Source organism: Brassica napus, chromosome A9 (genome assembly GCF_020379485.1).
Source record: "Brassica napus cultivar Da-Ae chromosome A9, Da-Ae, whole genome shotgun sequence".
Taxonomy (NCBI): domain Eukaryota; kingdom Viridiplantae; phylum Streptophyta; class Magnoliopsida; order Brassicales; family Brassicaceae; genus Brassica; species Brassica napus.
This window is the reverse complement of record NC_063442.1, coordinates 30,328,289-30,352,932: the sequence shown is the minus strand read 5'-3', so window position 1 is coordinate 30,352,932 and position 24,644 is coordinate 30,328,289. Positions and strand designations below refer to the sequence as shown.

Sequence of the window (24,644 nt, the reverse complement as noted above, 5' to 3'; positions counted from 1 at the left end):
TCAAAACCTAAAAACTTCTGTAATTTTCATGGTTATTAAAAAACTACTGAATCTAGTAAACCAATCATGAGATTTGACACCTATATAGTGAGATTGATATATTGTTATAAGAGTATACCACTTTTAATAAAAATAAAAATTGTGTTGTGTTTGTATACAAATATGTGTTGTATGGGTTACATATCCGGTGATAGGATGATAAAATAGTTAACAAAGTGACAGAAAAAATCAAACTGAAATCTAAGTGGGTCACAACGGTCTCTCTTGAGCTAGACGTATCACGAAGCCTATATCTCGATTGCTAATATTTTTTTTTATTTAACATCTCGATTGCTAATATCTTAACCTATATGTAACCATTTTTACGATAAAAAATAAAGTTATTCTTAGGTTCACCGACCAATAATATTAAAGGTTCATCGGGATTATATTACTTTATATTCGATATCTTAAAAAAAAAAAATATTGTCAAATTATATTATATTTTTAAAATAAAAAGAAATAAATAAAAAATAATAATAATTACCAAAAAATGTTAACATCGTCAACAAATAACTAAACCCTAAATCCTAATCATTAAACTCTAAACCCTAAATTTTAAATTTTAAACTCTTTGATAAACACTAAATTTTTGAAGAATTTCGTATTTTAGCGTTCAGTGTTTTTGATTTACGCTAAAAATAATAATAAAAGGAAAAATTAAGACCCAATATCCTAATTCCTCCAAAAATTCAAAGAAAAAAAGGTAACCGTAACCATTAAATTTAAAAATTAAATAGAGAAAAACATGTTGAATTTAATATGGTCAAGAATTTCACCGGCAGAAATCTACGGCAAACCTCCCGTAATCTCAGCCAAAAACGTGGCCCCCGCTATCATTAACTTCAATTCATTTTGATGATTTTACGAAAAATACATTGCAAAGTCGCTTACGTTACTTCTTTTTCCGACAGACAACAAAATATAAGTAACACAGTTACACACTATAAAGGATAGAAAATAGTAAAATAGAAAAAAAAACATCAAATTTGCCTCATATGGACGGAGAAAACCCGTTTAGGCTAACGTTCAATTTGATCAGTGACAAAATATTATAAAAATAAAGATATTATATATTAATTATGTATGATATAAAATTATAAGATATATATATATATAGTGTCAATATACATAATTTAGTGTCAATATTAACATAATTTATATTTTAAAAAAATATTAACATAATATCAATATCAAATAGCGTAAATTTTCTAAATATATAAATGAAACATGCTAAAAATATTAAGATACTTTATTCTTCAAAACTTTCCATTTATTATTCATGGTTTACATGGATTTTACAAATAAAGATTCATTTGTCATAAAATGTATCTCCGATAATCAAAAAGGAACTTAATAAAAATTTGATCATTTGAATTGTTAGTATCTTAACACATCTACAATGATCAGATTATTAACATCTGGCCAAATATATGTTACTCATATGACACAAAATATTGGAAGTCGATTTATCAAGCTAGTATCCCCCACCATATATATATATATTTTGTAAACATCCATATATATTAATTCTAATTAGAATTGAGACCAGTGTAACTGCCTTCTGTTTTCAATGATACGAAATAAAAACTGAATACAATGAAGATACAAAATAATATTCAGCATGCGTGTGAGCACAAACGGGATCAAAATTTAACAATCATACGAGGAGAAACTTGAAATCTTAACATGATAAAAAATAGCATAGGATCCCATTGGTTTACAAAGGCCAAAAGAAGTTAATCGCGGGGTTGAAAGAAGACAACCAAATATATTTTCTTTCAATCATTAATTGGGTTATTTGGTATAAGTGTAGGAGTTGAAATATGAAAGCGATCCAAGGTCTTTTTAACTATTTTAATTAAGCTTGCCAATATAGCCCATGCATGCACATGCCTGTCTTTTGTATTCTCACCGTTTCCTCTCGTTAGTGTATCCAATTTTATTTTCGCTTCTCTCCCTCTTTTTTTGTTTGTTTGTAATTGCACATTAATTAATCTGGATTAGTTGCACGTTATAATATATTAATCAAAATCTCATTCCAGTGAAAACAGACAAAGCTTAACAAACGTTATTTTCTTTAATATATATCAAGAATCTTTAACACTTATGATGACTCATGCATACTTTCCTGCTTTGAACCTAAATTACACATAAGTGCCAGTTACGAGCATCCACCTGTTGATGACAAAAATTCTATGAAGAGAGTACGTACATGTCAATTTATAGTTACCAGTATTCATATATCTTCACTGAAAATACCTGTTTGATTTGGTTGTTTACCTAATTAACTAACATCTCCAACGTAAAACTCTATTTTTTTTTAAATAGAGTAAAAATAAAATTGATTTTACTGTAATACTATTCTATTTTGAAATGAAAAATAGAACAATAATAAAATAAAATATTATTTTATTTATGGAATAAAATAATTTTACTCTATTATGAAATAAAATATAAATTGTGGCTGGAAATTTTTTTTGTTTTATACTTTATTTTAGAGTGAAATATAAAGTGAGGTCGGAGACGGTGGCGAAACCAAGCCAGAAGAATAACAATGGTGGCACACAAAGATTGAGATAGAAAAGATGGTTAATGTGTTTTTGTGCACCCCCTTGATGACTCAAGTTCAGTCCTTCTATATCATAAGTATATTTCATTATACATTACTTATGCACTCACTAAAACTTTTTCTACATTCGCCCCTGGTCGGAGATGTTCTAAGAACAAAGAATTTTGGAAATTATCAACTATAAAACATTTAAACTAGACCCACAAACCAAAAGTAGTGACTACAACTACAATTATAGTGTCTATATATTTATGTCCATATTGGTTTTATTTAATGAGCTTGGATGTGTTTAACCAATTAACTAGAAGAAAATATAAAGGATTATGTATTTTTTGAACTATTGATGATTATGTATTTTGATTAGAAATAACTAATTAACTACATAAAATATTTGAAGAACATATAATTAATCCTCCGGAAATTCCGACACCACGCGGATGTGGTTGGATGGTAAGAATAATTTGGAAAAGTGTTAAGAGCATCTTTAATGGAGATGCTTAATGGAGTGCTTAGTGGTGGGATCCAACCATAAAAGAGGAAGAAGGGGGTGCCAAAAACAAATCGATGTTTGCACTGTTTCGTGGGTTCCACTGACACGTGCCGATTTGCGATTGGTTCGTTTTTAATTTTTTTTAAAAAAATCATAGAAAAAACCAAAAAAAAAAAAATTAAGCACCCCACTTGGAGTACTAGGGTTAATGGTGCTCTAAGTGTCCAAGGTTTGAAATCTGTTATTTAGATTTATTCATCTGCATGGTTAGACAACATGGATACCTTTCATGTAAAGCAACCGGGTTTACTATCAGTGAAGCGCCCCCAAAAATTAATTAAGCAATGCTGATCCGGAACCCTAGATTATCAAAAAAAAAATTTCGATCGTACCAAATTACCAATTGGTGAATAGCGAATCTTCTAATGTCTACATATTAATTTTTCACCGCCATATAAATTAATACGTACGTATACTGGTAGATGCCCTTATATATGGAGAGTACGCGTGTATATATGGTTTGTATAAGAACACGTCGGATTATAAATAAGTTGGTTCGCATACATACATCACAAATAGGTAAATTACACATAAATCTTTAAAAAATTATATATACATGTTTATAAAAAAGTTTGGATTGAACAAATCTATTTAATAACAAAACTTTTAAAGGCCAAAATCAGCATATGTGTATATATTTTTCCAGTGTCACGAGTACTGTGAATTCGTCATCGTAATGTGCAAATCAGACAACCACTTTCCCAATCCTCATGCATGTTTGCATGTGTTTGTATGCATGTTAGTAATATTACTATATTTACGTAATAATAACCAATGGCGTGAATATAGGCGTAAGGTGCAAGTTGGTGCAAATAGGTGCAAAAAGTTAAAACTAACTGACACCAGAAGCATATGTTCGTAGCCGATTTTAACGACCGTTAACCAAATGTATGTCACTCTGATTCTGAAGCCTAACTTTTCCTTTATCGTGATGCTGTTATCTCGAGGAACTTCTAAAATATCTAGTCTTCACCGTCCGATTAAACTTTTAGAAGATTTTTCTTTTTGGGGGTCAGACAAATAAATTGCTTTCCACTTAAGGTTGTCCATCTCGAGAAATAAAGATTCCGTGGCTTCGAATCCCTTTATTATCCTCGTCTCATCTTATTCTCACTTTCTGTTCTTTTTTTTTTGGGACAACTTAGGCCTGGGATTTTTATCCATAACCGAATATCCGAACCGGAACCGACCCGAAATGGACCGGTTCGGTTCGGTTTCGGTCCTAGACAATTTATCCGATGGATATTAGTGTTAATTATCCGTGGATATCGGTTCGGTTTCGGTTTTTACCCGAAACCGAACGGGTACCCGTTTAACCCGAATTCTATGTTTAAAAAACATAGATTTGTATCTTCTGAGGGTTGAACCCGGGTTGGATAGGCAAAGCAACAACTGTTATACCACTAGATTAGTTCAACTTTGTTGTATTTAATACATGTTACTAATATATATACGATTTCTATTTACTTTTCCTTAAAAAAATAAAAAAAATAAATAAAAAACTGGTATATAATTATTTTATTTTACAAATATTTATATAATTCACATAAGAAACGGGTATCCGGAACCGACCCGAAACCGGTAGTACCCGATCCGAAATCCGAACCGAAATCTACTAAGTACTCATTGGGTATAGAATTCATTTATCCGAAAAACCCGGACCCGATCGGTTCCTATCCGAATCCGAACCGAATATCCGAAATCCCAGCCCTAGGACAACTTCCTCGATTCTCCGATGAACCACTTGGTTCTTTTTTGGTCCATTTTCTTAGTTACATTAACTTCAGTATAGCTTTTAATTTTTTTTATTTTTGTTTCCTAGATAAATAAGTTTGTTCTTTTTTTTTTTACTTGAAATAATAATTTTGTTTTTTTATAGTCTAAATCTTTGTTAGAATACTTCATTGGTAGTGACATCAAAGCGATTATGATTTGCTAAGCTATTTCCAATTTATAGTAGAATTTTGATGTGATGCTTAATTTTTGTTTCTTATTTCAATATATTATAATCTTATATTACTAGCAAAGTACTATGATTTAACAACGAAGATAAAAGTTTATATATATATATATATAAACTGATTAGTGTGAATTAAAAAACTATTTTTGATAATTAATTATAAAACCGTCACAGATATGGTCTGATTTTTTTTCTCAACAGGTTTGGTCTACTATCAATTGAAATTGTGCACATATTTTTCCAGTGTCATTTGAGTTAAGAATTTCTTATAATGATCTTGTGCGAATCGTCTTCACATGTTCAATCAATCAACATGCAAGCACGAAACAATTTGATTTAACAAGATGACGATACTGTTCATCTGGTGTTTATCTCTTCTTTCAATGTGGAATAGAGTTATATTCACCGGAGCTGAAACAGTTCAGCAATACACTAGATCAGTTCCTTTGTTCGTGTTCAAGATTACAAGAATCTCTGATCTCTCTCTTGATCCTCAAATCCATTCTGTAACTTCATACTTATTGTGTGTGTGATCAAGCCGAATCACTAATACTCTGGTTAAATCAAAACAAACTGATTTGACCTGCAATGCTTAACCGAGATACTTACAGAGAATATGAAACATAGAGACATTCCTTCATATCTTAAAGTATACATCATTGGTACTTCCTATGTTCCTAAAACATCTATGTTTTAAAATTTTCACACTTTTTAATAAAACATATTAAAATTTAGTTATAAATGCATAGTTATTTGTAATTTTATATTTTATATATATTTAAATCAATAAGATTTAAAAAAATGCAATTACTGTTTTTAAACTTCACAATTTCTCATTATTAGTTGACAAAAATTACATTAAAAATATAAAATATGTATCTTTTTGAAACAAAAGTTTTCTCTAGAATATAATTTTTTTAGGAACGGAGTGAATAATATTTAGAATTAAATGACTTGTGTATTTTTTTTTTTTGAAACACAATATTTGACATGTGTATTCAATAATTAATCTTCCTGTTTTATTTTGTCAACCAGGTTTTAAATTCGAGTTATGATCCGGGCAGCGACATTAATATAACACAGTATGCTATCTTTATACCAAATAGTCTTAATCAGTATGGTTGAACTGAATATTATCATTCATTATAGTATCTGATCCATTTACTTAAACACATAGGTCTAGTGAATAATGGATATTTGATTCGTATTTCAAAGATGGTTTGTGTTATCACTTGGCTACAAAGATAGCGTCAGAAGTCAGCAAGTGGACTAGCACAAACGATGGGTTATCTACGGTGGACGTTCAGAGCCTTTTCACTTTTCTTTTCAACCCTTTTCTCCTTTTAACTGGTTGTCATTGGAAGCTGCATAGATAATGTTTGTGTGGTTTACTTAGGACAAAAGTTTGCATCAAATATCATTTCATGGGCTTTGTTTATCATCTAAGTTTTTTATTTTGTAATTATTTTTGTTTAAAGATTTGTCATCAGAGTTTAGTGAGATAAATTTTTGCTAGCACTCAGAAAAATCATACTTTTACAAGTCAATAAATACCACTTTTATTTGGAATAAACTTTATAAATAAAAGAAAAGCGTAATAAGTGTCCCGATTAACTGCGTGGTTAAATGGAAACGTGACTATTCCAACGACGGTTCCCTCCGCTTTTTGTCGGCGCTTTATAAAGTTTATGTTGCTATATTATTAATTTGATGTCGTTGCTTTTATTTGCATGCATCATTAACGCCGCACGCATTACTTTCTTTTCTAGAAATTCATTATAGGTTTACTTTGTTGACATTGTCATTCAAATTTTACTATGTATGAAGTATGAACCCGTTCTAACATGACTAATAATGTATCTAAGGATTGAAGATACACACGTAATCTATAGGGTTGTATATATTTGTAACATCCCAGAAAAGGATTAATAGAATTTGATTTGAGTCACCAAAGTTGACTTAACTTTTCCGTCACACATTCGTTTATAACTCCAAAATTAAAGATGCTTGAAATAGAGTAGTAGAAGGATGAATAACTTATCGGAAAATGATTCACAATACCGTGTGAGTAAGACCAAAACACTAGAAAAATGTCAGGTGATGATTGCATGCTTAGTAAACAATGATTTTGAACCTTAGAAAACTAACGCACCGACCGTTGAAACGGGATGAGACCCACGAGCCGAGAGAGCGGGCGTGGGTGGCCTATTAGCCGCGGATGATCGGACGTTATAAGTGATATCAGAGCTGGTTAACCATCTCGGTTCTGACCCGAGAGGCGTCTTGAGACCTGTCGTAGGGTGAAGCCCGTATTTTACCCGAAATATATTCAAATACCCGTGAAGCCCGTATTTTACCCAAAATCTGATCCAAAAAACCAAAAAACACCCAAAATTTAATCTGAATACCAAAAATATATTCTTAAAATTTTAAAATCTTACCCAAAACCTGAAACTGTAACCAAAAACCCAAACCTAAAACTTAAAAAAATATCCGTAATACGAAAACATATACAAAATAGCCAAACATACCTAATATACCAAAAAATCCGAGTATTTTGGGTATCTGATCGGTTCTCGGGTATGATCCAGACCAGAATCGAAACATGTGTTTCTTCTGGACCGGAACCATACCTATATTTTTGGATCGGTTTCGGTTCGTGGTTTTAGATCCAAATAAAATGCAGAGACCTAAAGAGTTACATAAAACTTTACATACAAAATCTCAAATAAAGTAATTTATAAATTATATACTTTAAAAAAATTATTTTCTTTAATGTAATAAGATTTCGTAAGATAATGTACAACAATCTACAAATACCTAATTCATATCAAACAGTTTATAGTTAAAAAAAACCACGCTTCGAACCTATGTTTTCTTATTATTGTTATAGAGTTTCATGAGAAACCTACCATATTTTTTCTGTAATACATATTAATTCAATTATGTTATAAAGTTTGAAACTGAATCATTTTATTAAGTATTTCCGGTTAATGATATGGTTTACACAATAGTTTTTAATTTTGCCTTTGGTTTACCTTTGTAAGAGTATATATGGACTTCAAAGAATCTCTAGCAAAAGAATTTAACTGCTTTCATGAATGAATACCAGTTTGAAAGGCTTGATTCATGTCTTTCAAAAATGTCAGATAGTTTTTCAAAAAAGAAATGTCAGACATATTTGGAGCCACTGTAAAAGTGAGATGTTGCTTGTCGTGGCCAATGGGCATGTTTAATTATAATCATTTTGCCAAATTTTGAATAATATATCTATATATATATTTAAACTGAGGAGAATAAACAATTAAATGTAGTTGGACCGGCAGTGTTTTGGTTCGTTTAAACCCAATTCATCTCTTGTCAAACCAGCATGAGCACTTTTCTTTGTCCGTTTATTAAGTGAATGGCATAATGGTAATTACCTTATCATCTTCTTTGCAACTGTTTTAGGTTTTCTGCAAATCTGTTTTCGCCGTCAATCTTAGATTCGTTGAAATTCACTAATTCTATGAGTTCTTTTTGTTGTTTTTGCATCAGTTTCGTAGATATATCTTCCAATATATGATCTATAACATTCAAAACTCTTAAAGAATGAACTTTTTGTTGAATCTGATTTGTTGGCCGAAGAGGCTAGAATCTTCACAGTGGATCTCCGTTGAGCGTTCCGGCGCCGCTTAGTCGGGCACCATGGCACGGTTTAGAACCTGAACTTATATCAAATGTTTATAAAGAGTGATCCAAGTGGAGATATACATTATTGGAGATATACCTTATTACCTTTATATCAATCTCTATTTACGTCACGATTTATTGTAACTTGATTAAAAGAAACATTGGTATATTAAAATGTAATATGATTTTAATTGTTACTAATATAATAGGTTGACTTAAAATGAAATGTTCCATCAACTTTGCATATGTATATTTTTTAAACCTCTTTCCCTTTTAATAGTATAGATTATCAACAGCAGATAGCCTCAGCCACTAAAAGAAATTATATAGCAAATACCTGAAATTTAGGCAATTTAAAAAAACTAATCAATGCATTAGGAGTAAATAATTGAGACCCATAAAAAGTCTCTATATTGCCAACCCTAATTTTTTAAGAGGCCAAGGAAAATATTAAACTCAACTCAGTTAATGCTAATACAAGTATGCTGTAATTCTAGACACGATCAAGCATCAAGAATGCTAGCTATAATAATTATACAGACATTCAATCACTAATCTGTGAGAAATTAGTAAAACACCAGATAGAGATAAGAATTATATATATAGTCATAACCAGTAATTTATAAGTTCATATGAACAACAAACTAGTATCTTGCTCAAGGGGATGATGAGACTCTTTGCACACAATTAGTAATTTACCAAGAGGAAAAAGCAGTCAATGTACATGAGGCAGAAAGAGGACAAAACAACAAATTTGATCGCACAATCGTTGTCTTACTGAACTCCAAACATGTCTCTTGCGTCTTCTATTTTGCTTTAATACTAGAAACGATGCATTAACCATTTGGTTGATATATTTTGCGTCTCTAAAGACTATAATGCGTTAGAATGTAGAATGAATAATGATCTACTTGTTCAAATAAATTACGATTAGTCAAAAATTAAATATGTGAATCAGTTTCTACTTTCTACCCAATGCAGATGCAAAGTATAAGATATCGCATCTGCTGGAATTGAAATGCTATATGTAACGACACTTCTATGAAATTTTGGTTCTTATTGAGTATTGACGTGCGTATAAAATAATTTTACTCCCATAACGTGGGTGACGTATTGATATTAATCACTAGATACGAAAAAGGATCTCCAATAAGTTTCAAATTCAAAGTCTACATCACCTTCTTAAATCACATTCACATAATTTGGTTACGACTCTTTATTACTAAATTAGGTTAGTAATTATTTGTGTAACAAATCTCTCTAATTGAATTAATACAAATGGTTCTTTACGATTGTACTACCAACTTTATTTTGTCAACTTGTAAATACTTATTTTTGGAATAAATCAACATAACGATGAAGAAGTTGTTCTGGTTACCAATTTGTATTTTCCACTGGTTCTCACATAAGAGAAAAAAATTCACATGTTCTCACATAAGAAAAATAAGAAATCGCATGTTCACTCTGTCAATTTACTATCTAAAACCCAATATAACGGATTATTTTTCCGAGAACTTGGGATCATGATTAGTGTTGCTTCCAAATCGCGTGAGGAGGTGGGAGAGTTCGCCCTAGGTAAAACCTCTCAGGCCCAGGTCCCTATGCACGCCGCTTTGATGGATCTCATCCGCTTCAACTCCGCCGTTCAGCCTTCCTCCTCCTGAAGCAGATCTTCTCTTCCGTCATGCTCCTGATGAGGACTGCTCCTGCCCCGTCGCGCTTCAGGCCTCCTCCCGACCCACCACCGTGTGGCCGCTTCCATGGATCTCTTCAGCTTCAGCCCAGTTCTTCAGTCTCAAACTTTAAAAAGCAGCTCTCTTCTCCCATGGCTCCGGTGGTGACTGCGTCTTCTCCATCGCCACTCCATCTACCGCCTCCTCTGTTGCGACTCCGTCTTCCTCCAGATCCCCCGCCGCCGTGGTCGTCTGCTACTGTGCCGTTTGAATCTCTCTCCCCGCCGGAACCACCGGACCCTCCCGACGCTTCCTTAAGTCTCGTCATTCATCGGCTCTTTGACACACCATTCACCCTTTCTCAAGCATCTTTCAACATTCCAAATCTGGCTAGTGATGGTGTTGTCTCTCTTGTGTTCGTTGATGGCACAATATTTGGTTCTAAGTGTTTATATCCTGCAGTATGCAGTGCGATTTTTAGCCGACTTGTTGTTTGGAGACGTCACTGTTCTTCTCTCACTTGTGTTGGTTCGCTTACTCTCCCGTTCATTCTGGTTTGTCTCCTCTCCTCAATCTCAGTTTGTTCTCTTGTAGAATGGTCTGAGAGGTTTGTTGTGTATGTAGCACCAGATTTGTCGGTTATGGACTTAGATTACAATGTTCCAATGAACTTTGTTTCATTTGGTTCTACCTCTATGCCTGTTGATGGCTCTCAGGTCGCCTTAGTGCGATCTTCTACTGCAGTATGCAGTCTCTTTAGTGTTTTCAGTCCAGCTCTTGGTGCTGTGATTTCGTGTTATCTTTCTTGGTGGCAGATTGAAAGAAAACTCGTTGGTACGCTTATCCCGGTGAATCGGGTTATGGAGGAATTTCATTACCCAATGGATTCCTTTGTGGAGCAGTTTCTTTTCCCAATATTTCCTTCTATCTGGAGTGAATTGGATGGCCAAGCGTCGCTAGTATTGCAAGGATCTTCCTCCTGGCTGATGCTCTTCTCTGCCTTTGTTGCAGTGTTTGTGACCTTTGAGGTTATACGGTATGCAATTATTCAAGAAGATTATGAGATTTTTCGATTTTTTATGGTCTCTTGTGATGTTGTCTATCGTCAATCTATCTTTTGTTTAATCTATGTATGGTTTGTTCAGCCCTTAGTGGCTTTGATGTACTCTCCTTGTGGAGAAAAACTCTTTTAAATTTCTAATGAAAGCTTGGTTTGAACAAAAAAAAAAAAAAAAACGGATTATTTTTCCTTTTTTTGGGGCAAAACCCGATTATTTTTCCTTATAATCACACATTTAAAGCGTTCCAGGACTAAGCCGCATTACCTTGCTGTTCCTACTTCCTCCAACCTAAAATGTAACATGGTTTGACAAGGAAAATAACGTATCCTCTAAATTTCTATATAGCCAGACAAGATAAACACAACAGTCCACATCTTTCCCTTTGGAGAAAACCTCCTCCGTCGTGCCATTTATTGTTAACTGATAGTTGTTGCTTCCTTATCTTGTTCTCTTATTTGCAAGTTAAACCAAAAATTGATTGGGAAGGATCATGTTCTTATAGTATCTTCTTTTGTCAAATAGACATGGTTAGCTCTAAAGCAAATTATCAATTTTCACTGATTTTAAAGGCATCCACGTAGGTGCTCAAGTGCTTGCATAGCAAGCTTAGAGCATCTTTAACGGTTGTAGACCGTGATAATATCTTAAAAACAAAATTATTATATTTTATTTGAATTTCCATATTTAATTTTTTTGAGCAGTTAAAACTCTAGTTTGGTGACAGCCGTAGAATATAATTTCTTCTTTCTAAAAACCGTAAAACAAGAACTTGACTTTACACTTTCTCCTGCTTTTTAATTAATTTTATTTTTTTAAAAGCTAAAAATTTGGTTAAGTACCGTGTAACATCCCGGCGTTAACGATGCTCTTCGATAGCCAAGCAGTCGTTGATAAAAGAAAAAAGACAGCCAAGCAAGCAGTCATAACTGGACGTCTAAACAGAAAACATATTTTTTTTACTATACTATTTTATAATAATATAATACAAAATGTATAATTAACATCATTTAAACTCATCAGCTAGCTAGTTGTCGCCATATCGATCATTTAATTTTGATACAATTCAGAATTATATATTAATGGTATAAGAAATATAAATGGGTAACAGTATTTTTTGGGTAGCTAACTGATTCTCAACTAACTTCACCAACCTACAACACAATCCAGTCCATTAATTCCTCTTAAAGATTAGAGTTTTTAGTCATTTTTCTTTAAATAAAGATCTGAATATAAAATTAAATTTCAGTTTTCTGTCATTTTAGATTTTAGAAACAAAAACCTAAACATTTCATAATTTTGACAATTATAAAACTTTATTCTAAAGAAAGAAAAATGAACATTTTAGATTGATTATTAGTCTTGACTCTTGACTTTATTGTGAACCTTGAAAGAAAAAAACTCAGTTTCCTTGGTCTGCTTATCAGTTTATTCTTGGGCCTTAGTTGGGCCGATATCTTAAGCCTACTACAATTTTCCTGATTTACCCAATCTGTCAAGGGGGATCTTGGCTCACCATTGGACATAAGACACGTGTCATATTTGAACTGGCAACTAGCAAAGTCATCCAACAAAATATGTGGCCCGTTGCACTTCACTACACTCAGAGCAACCTTTGCTTTCAGATTTTCGTCAAGCCATGGAAGCTAATGTCAACAAACTCCATGGAACTCCCTCCATCGTCACCGCCTCTAGTACAGCTCGACGTCACAGATCATCCATTCTCTCACTTCACTACCGGAACAAACGAGTTTCTCCGTCAGTCACAAGATGTTCCACCACCAGAAGTAACGAAACAGGGCAAGATTCGAGCTTATCGACCTCTTCTTTGAAGAAAGGACTGGTTTTTGATCTGGGCACTGATTCGTGGGACAGCGAGGAGGTCGGATCTCCTGTCGTGAAGAGATTTCTAAGCGACAACGAAGAGAGATGGTACATGTGGTACCATGGAAGCACCTCCTCAGAGCAAAACCCAGTTTCAGATTCTGTCGGATTAGCTGTTTCGAACAATGGGATTCACTGGGAAAGAGGGAAAGGGAAAGTTGAGTCAACGGATGATGTGGGTTTGGTCATGGGCTCTTGTGAAGACTGGTGGGCTTTTGATAAGGCTAACGTTCGGCCCGGTGAAGTAGTGATAATGTCTAGCTCCAAAGTCAGAGCTGATAGCTCTGTTTACTGGATGTACTATACAGGTTACACTACTGAGACCGTTGAGTTTCAATCCCAAGGTTTGAACTTTGAGTTGGGGAATCCAGAAAGGTTCGAGAAAGCTAGCGTTTTTAGGTCACTCCCCGGGTTAGCGATTAGTCAAGACGGTAGGCATTGGGCTAGAATCGAAGGTGAGCATCATAGTGGTGCGTTGTTTGATGTTGGGTCTGAAAAAGATTGGGACTTTCTATACATTGCATCACCACATGTAGTGTTCCATGGAAGTGGGGATCTAAGGATGTATTACCATTCTTTCGACGCGAAAACGGGTGAGTTCTGCATTGGGATGGCGAGATCTAGGGAAGGGATCAAGTGGGTGAAGTTTGGTAAGATCTTAGGAGGAAGAAAGGAAGGTTTGCTTTGCTTTGATGAGATAGGGGTAAGGTATCCTTGCGTGACAAGGAACAAGAGAGATGGGAGTTATGTGATGGCCTATGAAGGTGTAGATAGAAATGGTAAGATGAGCATTGGCTTGGCAGTTTCAGAAGATGGGATTAAGGATTGGAGACGGGTACAGGACGTGGGAGCAGTGCTTGATGTTGGTGAAGGCGGTGCGTGGGATAACGAAGGGGTTGGGTGTCCTTATTTGATTGAGATGGATGGAGACACTGATCATCAGTGGAGGTTGTATTATAGAGGTGTTGGTAATGGTGGAAGAACAGGGATTGGGTTAGCTGTGTCTGAGGGAAATGAGATCACTAAGTTTACAAAACAGACAGGGATTTGCTTGTGAGACTAATATGTCTTTTTGCTTTGAATTGGTAATGAAACAATTTGATTAAATCATTTGTCCTCAACTAAACAGATGCTAAATCTCTTACATGAGTAATACATCAGACGAAATTAATGTTAAATTGCAATTTGCAGTGATTCTGAATTATTTACTTTATCAAAAAGACAAAGAAACTGAGATGTAATAGTTAAAGATGTTCATAACCGTTACAGCATCATGTGGGGACAAAAACAATAGTGTAAAATAAAAACAATACAAAATCCGACCGTTACAAAACCCTACATTTATATGTTTCTGGAGAAGACAATATGGATTCAGCAAATCAAAGCCAAAACCAAAACTTTCTTTAATTAATTCAATTGATAAATTTTCAAGAAATTAACAAATGGGAGGAGAGCAATTTGAGCAACAGGAAGAAACCCAAGGATCACCGGAACTGTTGCAGAGCCTCAGATCCAAAGCAACGGAGCTTCTTCTCCGGGAAGAATGGGAAGAATCTATACAGCTTTACACCAAGTTCATCGACCTCTCCCGAATCCAAATCACAAACCTTGCTGGATCCGACCCGGATTCGATCCATAAGCTCAAGAAATCCCTCTGCTTGGCTCTATGCAACCGAGCCGAAGCCAAAGCAAGGCTTCACCATTCCTCCGAAGCGATGCGGGACTGTGAACAAGCACTCGAGATCGAAAACACCCATTTCAAGACTCTTCTCTGTAAAGGTAAAGTCTTGCTGGGATTGAGCAAATACTCATCGGCCTTGGAGTGTTTCAAAACGGCTCTGCTCGACCCTCAAGCGAGCGAGAGTGTTACTGAGTACATGGAGAAGTGCAAGAAGCTCGAGTTTCAGGCAAAGACTGGAGCTTTCGATCTTTCTGATTGGATCCTAAGTGGGTTTCGTGGGATAACTCCTGAGCTTGCTGAGTTCATTGGGTCGGTCGAGATTAAGAAGTCTGAGGCTAGTGGGCGTGGGTTGTTTGCAACGAAGAACATCGTTGTAGGAGCTTTGATCTTAGTCACGAAGGGAGTTGCTACTGAGAGAGGGATCATAGGAAGTGAGGAGTCTGGTGAAAAAGCGCAGATGGTTATGTGGAAGAATTTCGTGGAAGAAGTTACTAAATCTGTGAGGAGATGTGATAGAACACGGCGACTTGTCTCGAGTTTATCCACTGGAGAAGAGGAAGAGAAGCTGGAGATTCCAGACATATCTCTCTTTAGGCCTGAAGAAGCATCTGAGACCTGCCGTGAGGATTTGGATATGGAGAAGCTGCTAAGCATCTTGGATGTGAATTCTCTGGTGGAAGATGCGGTTTCAGCTAAAGTTTTAGGGAAGAACAAAGAGTATTACGGTGTAGGGCTATGGACTCTAGCTTCGTTCATGAACCACTCGTGTCTCCCAAACGCTAGACGCCTTCACGTTGGAGACTACGCGGTTGTTCATGCGTCAAGAGATATCAAGGCTGGGGAAGAGATCACTTCTGCCTACTTCGACGTGCTTTCTTCTCCGCTGGAGAAGCGGAAAGAGATGGCTGAGTCATGGGGGTTTTCTTGCGGATGCAGTAGATGCAGGTTTGAGAGTGTCTTATCTGCTACCAACGAAGAGATTAGAGAGTTCGAGATGGGCTTAGAGAGAGGCATAGACGCGGGAAACGCGGTTTATACGGTGGAGGAAGGGATGAAGAGATGGAAGGTGAAAGGGAAGGATAAAGGGTTGCTGAGAGCATCTTACTGGGGAGTTTATGAAGAGGTTTATAACTCAGAGAGGCTTATGAGGAGATGGGGAAGGAAGGTTCCAACAATGGAAGTTGTGGTGGATAGTGTTTCTGATGTCATTGGAAGTGATGAGAGGTTGTTGAAGATGTTGGTGGAAGGGATGAAGCAGAAGAAGAATGGAGGTTGTAGTAGTAACATTGCAGAGATGGAGAGAATCATGAAGCTAGGAAAGGGTGTTTATGGCAAAGTTGTATCCAAAAAGAAGGCAATGAAGACTCTTCTTGGCCTAGAGTGACAACTGCAAAAACAAATCTCTTTTAACTGTAGAAGCTAATTGTTTGTAAGGATACTTTGCTTTCATGTAATTCCTTGCCTCATGGAAGAAAAAAATCACATCCAATGACATTATTATAAAGATAATCAAATGGAAATAACACTTGTTTGTTGGAAAATATATTTTAGACAAAGAATGTCAAAAGACTGGTTCTACCATATGGTAATATAAATTGGATGAGAAGTTGCACAAAAGAAAAATGATGATGGAGAGTTTATTCGTCGATCCAATGGTCCTGATTAGCATTTCCTCCAGGTTTGTCCTGGAGCAACACCTCTTTCTGCTGTTTCAGCTGGTTAACAAGCCTGCGGACGCTAGGAGGATCCGTAGGGGGTTTCTTCTCTTGGATTTGCATCTCTTTTTTGGAACTAAGATACGGTTTAGGAGGAGGAGCCTTGTCTTGCAGCACCGCTAGCTCCTTGAGGCGTTTGTATGCTTTCTTCTTTTCCTTCCTCTCTGCTAGATACTCCATCTGGAAACAAACATCAAAATATAAACCATTAAGAAGGAAACATCTCAGCATCTTCAGCAACCGTATTGCGAATTAGTAACAAAACTTTAATAGACTGTGGAAAGAAAACACAGTAAGTACATTAGCAACAGACATGGCGTCATCCTCGCTGATGCCATTCTTGGTCAGTTCAAGGACACGGCAACCATATACGCGAGCTGGATCAGGAATAAACGCCGAAGCCCTGTAGTATAAAACCAAAAATATTAGAGATAAATCCAGAAAGACACAAGAAACTTTCCCATTGAAGAGAGTCACATAGTTCAGAACGCAAGAGACAAACGCATAACGCATTGATCAAAACCATAAAAGGTACAGATTCAAATGCAGATAGATAAAAATGGAGACTTTACTTGATGGGATCTACGAGTTTCGCTTCAGGATGCTTGCGGGCGAATCTACGAACGTAGGAATCTTCAGGTAGAACAATCTTCTTGAGGTTCCCATTAGAGCGAGGAAAGACAGGAGGTGGTGATCTGCCATTACACCAACCACAACACTAAGAAAAATCTCAACTTTCTATGCAATTGAAACCCTTCATCGAGGTGAATCAATAGGAAGCATCTAACTGGAGTAGAGAGAGAGAAAGAGAGTTACGCTTCCATGGCTTTAAGCCAAACAGGCTCACGCATAGCCAATCCACCAACAAGCCTCCTGCTTTTGGATAGTAAATCTCCTTTCATCCACGACATGGTCTCTCGCTGACCAGATAGAGCTTTCTTCACTTTGCTTTGATCTGTAATACTTTTATCCCGACGACGACGAGGGTTTAGAAATGGCTCTTATCGGTTAAAACCTCACGGTTATGAATCAAACCGGGTCCATCACCTTATAATTTCGGTCTAGAATCGGTTATCTAGATAGAAAGAGCGAAACTCTCACGGTTCGATTCGGTTCAATTAAACAAAAACGCCGCCGTTTGGCGTTCATTTCACCTTTCATAAGATCTTGTCGAGGCTCCCACTTCCGGCAGCTATTAGCTTTACAGAGAAACTGCATCATCATCAATGGCGTTGAGACTGGCATCGCTAAAACGCGCCGCGGCTGAGTCATGCCGCATCTTCGAAACGCGAAGCTTCAGCAACGTCGCGGCTATGCCTTCGCCTTTGAACAGCGTCATCGATCGACCCATCGGTACGCCGCCGCTGATTTCACCTGAGTTCGATCAGAATCAGAGTCAACCGGGTTCGATCGATGAGAATAGGTTCGGATTCGGGTTTCCTAGTTTTGCTTTCAGTGGATCCATGGACCTGATGGCTGTGCCCAAGAAGAAGGTTTTGGGAACTCTCTAGTCTCTCTTCATTGATTCTCTCCCTTCGTTTTGTGATGCCTAAAGATTGAAACTTTCTTAAGAGTTTTGAGTTAGTGTGACATCTGGGATTAGCTCAGATTCAGGGTTTCTCTAGGGTTGTAGGGGAGGCGCACTATTGGACTTATTACTTGATTGTTTCTGCTCAAAGTTTTGAAATTTAGATACAGAGTGTTGGTTGGTTCTTTGAGGTTCACATGTAGTTTGTATTCTCTAGTATCAACTGAAGATGTAATGGCCTTGTCCTCTTAGAGAGTGGTATAGGGTTAATCGGAGCTGTTCTTCATGAAACATGCAGGTTTCTAAACACAAGAGGGGAATAAGAAATGGGCCAAAGGCTCTTAAGCCTATTCCTCTCATCATCCGTTGCAGGTATGAGATTGGTTTCTCTTGTTCATTATCTGTTTGATGGTTCTTATCTATCCATTGGTTTGAGTTTAGTTTTGACTCAAAACTTTTGAGGTAGTGAATGATTTTGTTCTGTTAGTTTCTTTAGGCTGACTCAAAACGTATATGCTTTCTGATTTAATGTCATGTCTAGGGATGTTGTCATGGGCAAAAAAACCCGGCCCGGCCCGAACCCAAACTAAACCCGCCCAGAAAATACCCTAAACTATAAAACCCGAAAAAAACCCGGTACTATTAGGGTAACTCGCGAAAAACCCTAGAACTTTAGGGTTACCCACGGGTACCCGAAAAAACCTTTTTTTGAGTTTTGTGGTTTTTTAGTTAAAGTTTTATAGTTTTAACTTAAATTTATATGTATTGAATATTTAATTTTAATCATGTTTTGTATTAAATTTGATTAATTTTCAGTTATCAAATTTATTTTCTGTATAAAGTAACAAATAAAATTTTCATCGTTCATAATTTTCAATTTGCAAATTTATACTATATCCATAATGTAAGTAAATAAATAAGTTATAGAGAGTGCAAAATTTAATAGTGGGCATTGTATGTTTTGATTTATACATCTAATTTTTGATTTCAATCATTTAAATCTTTAAAAATTAGGGTAAAAGTCGTCCTTTCAATTATATATATATTTTTTTAAAAACCCATAGGGTACCCGAAACCCGATAAGGTAAAACCCGAACGGGTAATTTATAAATCAAGACCCGCCCAAAATAAACCCGCGAATTTTGAAAACTGAATATACGGGTTTTGGTTTTTAAATTCCAACCGGGTTTAGGGTACCCTATGGGTAAAAACCCATTGTTAACATCCCTAGTCATGTCCTTACTATCCCTTGGTAGACATGTAACTAGAAAGGTAATGAGTTTTAAGGAAGACCTTGGTCTTGTTGTGTTTGTCACGCTGCAAAACATGAGCTGACTTGTCTGTCCTTGAATATGCTTGATTTAACACTCGTTTCCTTCTTTCTGATCAGAATTTTATATTACCCCCGGTTTTAAGTGCACACTCTCTTGTGTTTGCAGGAGTTGCGGGCGAGTTAAACTGCCACATTTCTTCTGTTGCAGCGGTGAGCGGGTAAACCCTAGTGAGCAAGGCCATTAGAAAACTGCTGACCAAGATCTCCTTTATGATTACTCCTTGTTGGATATCCACAGGGGGTAAATCTTGGGTTTCTTAGTCGTACACTCGAGTGAAACTATAGATTTAGTTGCTCTGTTTTTGTCAATTTATTTGGGTTTCAGCTGCAAAATCAATATGCTCATGCTTCGTTTTTTTTTTTTGACAAGTTATGTTGTTGTCATTGCTTGTTGCAAAGTCTAGGCCAGCTCATTTATATATGTGCTCTTAGACATAAAATCAACATCTACTTTAAATAAAGAAAAATCTTCCCATGAAATCATCAATGCAAGGTTTATAGACTTTAAAGATAGGTTCGCCCTCTGGATAACCTCAGTCTCTTATAATGTTGTTGCTTCTGGTTTCCTCAAATGTCAAAGCAGAGAGCACAACAAAACCTAGGTAAGCTTGTTCTATATTAAGCATCTAATTCTAATATCCTTCCAAGCAGCCCCTAACAATACCAATAGTAACACCTTGAGGAGAACCAATCCAAGAACTAACTATCTCGCCTCTCATTCTTCATCGTAGTTGAATGGCAAAGGAACTGATTTGAATGCTCTGAACTTCCCCACATTGTTCAAATGCTCGTTCTCTAACCTGTGTTCACCAGTCATAACCCAAACAAAGCCAAAACAGTATGTAAACGAAATAATTCTGACCAATTTATCGAATGTTTCTTGGTCAAGACGCTACCTGAAGAAATTCCAGATACAACGGCGTATGATCTCGAGAATAGCAAGAAGAGCAACCATTATTTCTCTATGCAAGAATGGGATATTGAAATCTAGAACAGTCTGCAACCATGCCAGCCTCAACACAACGTTTACCACCTAGAGCAAAGAGGAGAGAAACAAAATTAATAAGAAACCTTAAAATCAAGATTCATTTTGTTCTGTCTTAGTTTTCACCATTGCAACGTAGTAGACAGATTTGTGAGGAACAAGAAGCTTATCTCTCAACCAACTTTTAGATGATCTGTGAAGCAATCCCCAGTCAAACACAATGTCCCAATATGTGCCGTAAAAAGTTGCCAAGGCAGAGAAAAACCAAGCAGCGTTTCTCCAGGAGTTTCCTCTGTTAAGGCTATAAGCTGTTCTCAAGCACACAGCAACTATGGTCAAGAAATATTTGAGAGCATTGTAGCCTTCTGTTGAATCTTTCTCTTCGACTAATCTCCGAACACACTGAAGGAAACGTGACCAGTAAGGAATCACAGCGACGATGAAGTAGAATGTGCTATAGACATGACTTGATCTGCATGTGTTTTGTCTGAGCCTGAAGTCTCCCCAACCATAGTAACAAATGTAGAACTCCAAACTTCTCAGTGCTTGCACCTAAGGAAAAGGGTTGGTTATGAAGTTGGAACATTTTGAAAACATGATCATCAATGTGAAATGAATCTTATGAACCACACAAACCTGGCTTGTGAATTGGTCCGCCAAGAAAAAATCCGGAAGATTAACCTGCAAGTTTGATAAGAAGAATTTAAGAGACTTAAACACTGTTAAAAAAAATCGATATGCGGTAATTAGACGCTTTATAAGAGATTTTTGATAAGAAGGGCGCCAAGACCGGTTTTTAAAACGTCATAACCGGGATATTAAATGTCTATACCGTTTTTAAATGTCTAGACCGATTTTTTAAAAAAAAATCAATAATCTGATTTCCCGCCTATACCGATTTTTAAAACGGTGATTCAACATTTTTTTTACTGGGATGTGCTTGAGTTGAGTAATTACCTTATAGAGCGGTGCAGCAATGCAGCGGAATACAACCATGATGAAAAAGAAGCGGCTTGACCGATAAAAGATGTTGAAGGGACATATAGTAATTAGTATCACTAGCTGAAAACATTGCACACAAGAGAGCTGTTACTACATTTATAACAAAATGATTTTTAGATTCTTGTGGTTGTAATGATGAACAACTTACACCAACAATTAAAAGTGGAAGAAGTTCAGTGATTGTCTTGTAATCATTAGTATTAGGATCCATCTCCATGTCAAGGTTCATTATAACAGCAGCTAGAGCAAGCGTGTTGAGACCAAAGCTTAGAAGCAGAACATGTCTATAACCGAGCTCTGTTCCTTCTTTGAACCCGAATATGAAAGGGTAATTCACTCGATATCTCTTCCAAAAGTATATATTTGAAGCATACATGATCATGTGCAGGACAACAAATCCAAACAAACTGTAAAGAGGGAACATTGTCTCCATGTAAATGTTCTTTCCGTCTGCGCCCATTATATTACGAGCATGTATTAACAAGGCAAGAGCAATCACTAGAGAGACTGAGCAGCCAACAAAAAAGCCTGAGAAAATAAGAACAAATATTAGAGATCTTGAATCAATTTGTCATGAACTAAATGTTATTATTCGTTTTTAATTAGTTACCACTGGAAAACGTTGTCCGATGTTTTTCTTTCTTCACTTTTGGTCTTAAGAGATTCATTGCTTTGCTTCGGTTCGAGCTAGCGAAATACTCCACGAAGATAGACTCAACTCTCACCATAAGTTTGCGGATCTGTCCAACGTAAATAAAGTTTATAGTAGTATTGAAAGAACATATAAAGCAAGTTTTTTTTTAAAGAACATATTAAGTTTTATGTAGAGATATTGTAATTAATAACCTCATCAGAGCTAGTGAGGTAGGACTTATCTACAACAGTCTCCATGTAAGTTTTTGCTGCATTTCTTGAAGCAATCTGATAGAGAATAAATACCGAAAACATATTAATAGATATGCAAGAAAACTTAGATACATATCTAGTTAATCAAGTTTTTTTTTTGATAAAAGTTAATCAAGTTTTTTATTACCTTATCATACTTCTTCATGATCTTTGAAATCGCCAAGGTGTTCAAGAAGCTGAATTAAAACAAACAACCTGCTATGAGTTGTTCTTACGAATGTTTAAGAAACAATATGCATACCTGTAATTGTTGAGATGTCTAAGCTTGCGATAAAACTTGATGAAGACATCCTTAAGACGTTCTTCTATTTTCTTGAGATTCTCTCTTGTGAATTTGAGCTCTTCGTGGTTAGAGAGCTTGAGGACGTTTCTAATCCTGGACAGAGGAGTTTCTTGATCTTTGTTTAGTCTGATACGTTCAAGAACACTTAAAGCCTCTGGCACGTTCCCTCTCGTTGAATCTCCATGGTTGGATACTATGATTCCCATCACATCAGCTAACGTCTTTCCTTCAAGACCAAACACACAAAAAGATTCAAACGTTTTGTTTTTTCTTTCATACTAAACCCTAACAAACAAAATAATATGCGCGAACTTACTATGTTCCGTAGTACCCAAGGCATTCACATTGACTGATACGGTTTCAGAACAGATCCAAGACGAAGAAGGTTGATCTACTTTGATTCTAAAAGCAATCAGAGCATCCATTTGCTTGTTCAAAACCAATGCCTCCTTCACCATTTCCTCCACTTTAGACTTGTAAAAATGGTTCACTTTATCGAACTCAAGATCTAGGGTTTTAAAGAACACAAGCTCTGGCTCTCTCCCAGCTTCTGCAACTCTCATGATGGACGTCTCGTACCTATCAAACCCATCATCACCAATCATTTCACTCACCACTATGTCTTGGTTTTCAAGTTCTTCTGACGTGGCGACTCGGCTTGAATGCTTAGTCATCAGGCCGCTAAAGTTGCGGTGCACAGGTTGCTTGCGTGTTACGGCACCTGATCGCTTCTGTGCATTTTTGATTTCTTGGAGAATGGATTTGAGACAAGAATAATCCACGTAAGCTTGTTGCCATTCTGGAATCATCTGCGCAATAAACTCTTTCCCAAACTTCATTGTTTTGTTTTCTTCTCTAGATTTCTCTTTAAAAACTAAAGAAACCAGATCCAATCACAAATTGTTTTGTTACGGCACTTAATCTCTTTATGTACTTAACTGGGAAAAGTTGGCTTCTGAGTAAAGAATAAATAAGAGCAGATATTGAAGAATTGCAAGAGAAGGTTGAAGAAAAAGTTGTAGGAGAAGAGTGGAATTAGCCAACGATTAGAATAAGAAAAAATAGAATTAGTTAACCATGCAAATCTCGGAATCTATTCTATTCAACGAGTCTCTTCATATATACGTCCACTAGAGATCTTGACATTTATAAAAACAAAGGGTTATTGAGTCACATACAGCTTTTTGGGGTCTAATCATATACAATTACAGCTTTGCAAATGGATTTAATTCCAAGTGAGAAAATTCAAAAATATTGAACTGAATTTGGAATAGACATTTGGTGTGGCGACGACGAAAATCAATAATTGGATTCTTTAATTACGCACGCATGCACGAAAAGTATTTCTCTAATATAAGTGGTTGGTCAAGTAATTTTTCATCAAAATACTATAATCAGATTCAGAATAAGAAAAAGGGACAAATTAGTATAAAGTTAAACGCGTTGCTGTTTTTTCTTCTGTTGTACTGTAAAAGGAGTTAATATTAACTGTGTATCGAGGCCTAGCTCAAATATCAGAGAACAACAAAGACATATGCATCCAACAACTTCAATGCTAGTGAGTAGTGACTTTTCTTTTGTTGATCATACCTGCTATATGATATGACAATACGTCTTTTTTTTTACAGGGAAGTTATTAGGGTGTATATCCATAAAACGGATCTCTTCTTTTGTTAAACACCCATAAACGGATGTTACGGATCAATATTAACTATATGCACATATCAGTATTTACATCACGGTTGCATTTCTCATAACTCAAAGAATCCATATTTTGGGTCGATTAGAGATAGGGAGAAGAAA

The 24,644-nt window shown here is 35.9% G+C and overlaps 6 protein-coding genes across 6 annotated transcripts; 3 read left to right on the top strand and 3 right to left on the bottom strand.

The window, feature by feature from the left end:
• Positions 1–13,098: 13,098 nt before the first annotated feature.
• On the top strand, positions 13,099–14,515 carry LOC111200286. The gene has a single exon (XM_022691001.2). The coding sequence runs from the start codon at positions 13,164–13,166 to the stop codon at positions 14,463–14,465; it is 1,302 nt and encodes a 433-aa protein (XP_022546722.2). The 5' UTR covers positions 13,099–13,163; the 3' UTR covers positions 14,466–14,515.
• Positions 14,516–14,560: 45 nt separating this feature from the next.
• On the top strand, positions 14,561–16,635 carry LOC111200283 (methyltransferase FGSG_00040-like). The gene has a single exon (XM_022690998.2). The coding sequence runs from the start codon at positions 14,851–14,853 to the stop codon at positions 16,471–16,473; it is 1,623 nt and encodes a 540-aa protein (XP_022546719.2). The 5' UTR covers positions 14,561–14,850; the 3' UTR covers positions 16,474–16,635.
• LOC111200284 lies at positions 16,569–17,799 on the bottom strand. The gene is made up of 4 exons (XM_022690999.2): positions 17,621–17,799; positions 17,377–17,499; positions 17,105–17,207; positions 16,569–16,984 (listed from the first exon to the last, which is right to left on the bottom strand). Exons 1-4 carry the CDS (start codon positions 17,713–17,715, stop codon positions 16,727–16,729), a joined length of 579 nt encoding a protein of 192 aa, XP_022546720.1. The 5' UTR covers positions 17,716–17,799; the 3' UTR covers positions 16,569–16,726.
• Positions 17,800–17,961: 162 nt separating this feature from the next.
• LOC111200285 lies at positions 17,962–20,145 on the top strand. Its single transcript, XM_022691000.2, has 3 exons — positions 17,962–18,297; positions 18,631–18,704; positions 19,772–20,145. The coding sequence occupies exons 1-3, from the start codon at positions 18,031–18,033 to the stop codon at positions 19,848–19,850; spliced, it is 420 nt and encodes a 139-aa protein (XP_022546721.2). The 5' UTR covers positions 17,962–18,030; the 3' UTR covers positions 19,851–20,145.
• Positions 20,146–20,380: 235 nt separating this feature from the next.
• On the bottom strand, positions 20,381–23,047 carry LOC111200731 (phosphate transporter PHO1 homolog 8-like). The gene is made up of 10 exons (XM_048740499.1): positions 22,800–23,047; positions 22,686–22,734; positions 22,499–22,573; positions 22,263–22,392; positions 21,801–22,180; positions 21,608–21,712; positions 21,287–21,331; positions 20,777–21,202; positions 20,562–20,698; positions 20,381–20,465 (listed from the first exon to the last, which is right to left on the bottom strand). Exons 1-10 carry the CDS (start codon positions 23,045–23,047, stop codon positions 20,381–20,383), a joined length of 1,680 nt encoding a protein of 559 aa, XP_048596456.1.
• On the bottom strand, positions 21,764–24,644 carry LOC125578019 (phosphate transporter PHO1 homolog 8-like). Its single transcript, XM_048740285.1, has one exon. The coding sequence runs from the start codon at positions 23,678–23,680 to the stop codon at positions 23,120–23,122; it is 561 nt and encodes a 186-aa protein (XP_048596242.1). The 5' UTR covers positions 23,681–24,644; the 3' UTR covers positions 21,764–23,119.

What these genes read in the sequence shown, in the direction of transcription:
- LOC111200286 (XM_022691001.2), top strand. Translation starts at nt 13,164, where the DNA reads ATGGAAGCTAATGTCAACAAACTCCATGGAACTCCCTCCATCGTCACC.
- LOC111200283 (XM_022690998.2), top strand. Translation starts at nt 14,851, where the DNA reads ATGGGAGGAGAGCAATTTGAGCAACAGGAAGAAACCCAAGGATCACCG.
- LOC111200284 (XM_022690999.2), bottom strand. Translation starts at nt 17,715, where the DNA reads ATGTCGTGGATGAAAGGAGATTTACTATCCAAAAGCAGGAGGCTTGTT. An exon ending in TGGCTTAAAGCCATGGAAGC is followed by an intron (nt 17,500 to 17,620) that starts GTAACTCTCTTT and finishes GTGTAATGGCAG; the next exon opens with ATCACCACCTCCTGTCTTTC. An exon ending in AAACTCGTAGATCCCATCAA is followed by an intron (nt 17,208 to 17,376) that starts GTAAAGTCTCCA and finishes TTTATACTACAG; the next exon opens with GGCTTCGGCGTTTATTCCTG.
- LOC111200285 (XM_022691000.2), top strand. Translation starts at nt 18,031, where the DNA reads ATGGCGTTGAGACTGGCATCGCTAAAACGCGCCGCGGCTGAGTCATGC. An exon ending in TGGCTGTGCCCAAGAAGAAG is followed by an intron (nt 18,298 to 18,630) that starts GTTTTGGGAACT and finishes TGAAACATGCAG; the next exon opens with GTTTCTAAACACAAGAGGGG. An exon ending in CCTCTCATCATCCGTTGCAG is followed by an intron (nt 18,705 to 19,771) that starts GTATGAGATTGG and finishes TTGTGTTTGCAG; the next exon opens with GAGTTGCGGGCGAGTTAAAC.
- LOC111200731 (XM_048740499.1), bottom strand. Translation starts at nt 23,047, where the DNA reads ATGGGAATCATAGTATCCAACCATGGAGATTCAACGAGAGGGAACGTG. An exon ending in ACCTCACTAGCTCTGATGAG is followed by an intron (nt 22,393 to 22,498) that starts GTTATTAATTAC and finishes TACGTTGGACAG; the next exon opens with ATCCGCAAACTTATGGTGAG. An exon ending in CGGACCAATTCACAAGCCAG is followed by an intron (nt 21,203 to 21,286) that starts GTTTGTGTGGTT and finishes CCTTTTCCTTAG; the next exon opens with GTGCAAGCACTGAGAAGTTT.
- LOC125578019 (XM_048740285.1), bottom strand. Translation starts at nt 23,680, where the DNA reads ATGAAGTTTGGGAAAGAGTTTATTGCGCAGATGATTCCAGAATGGCAA.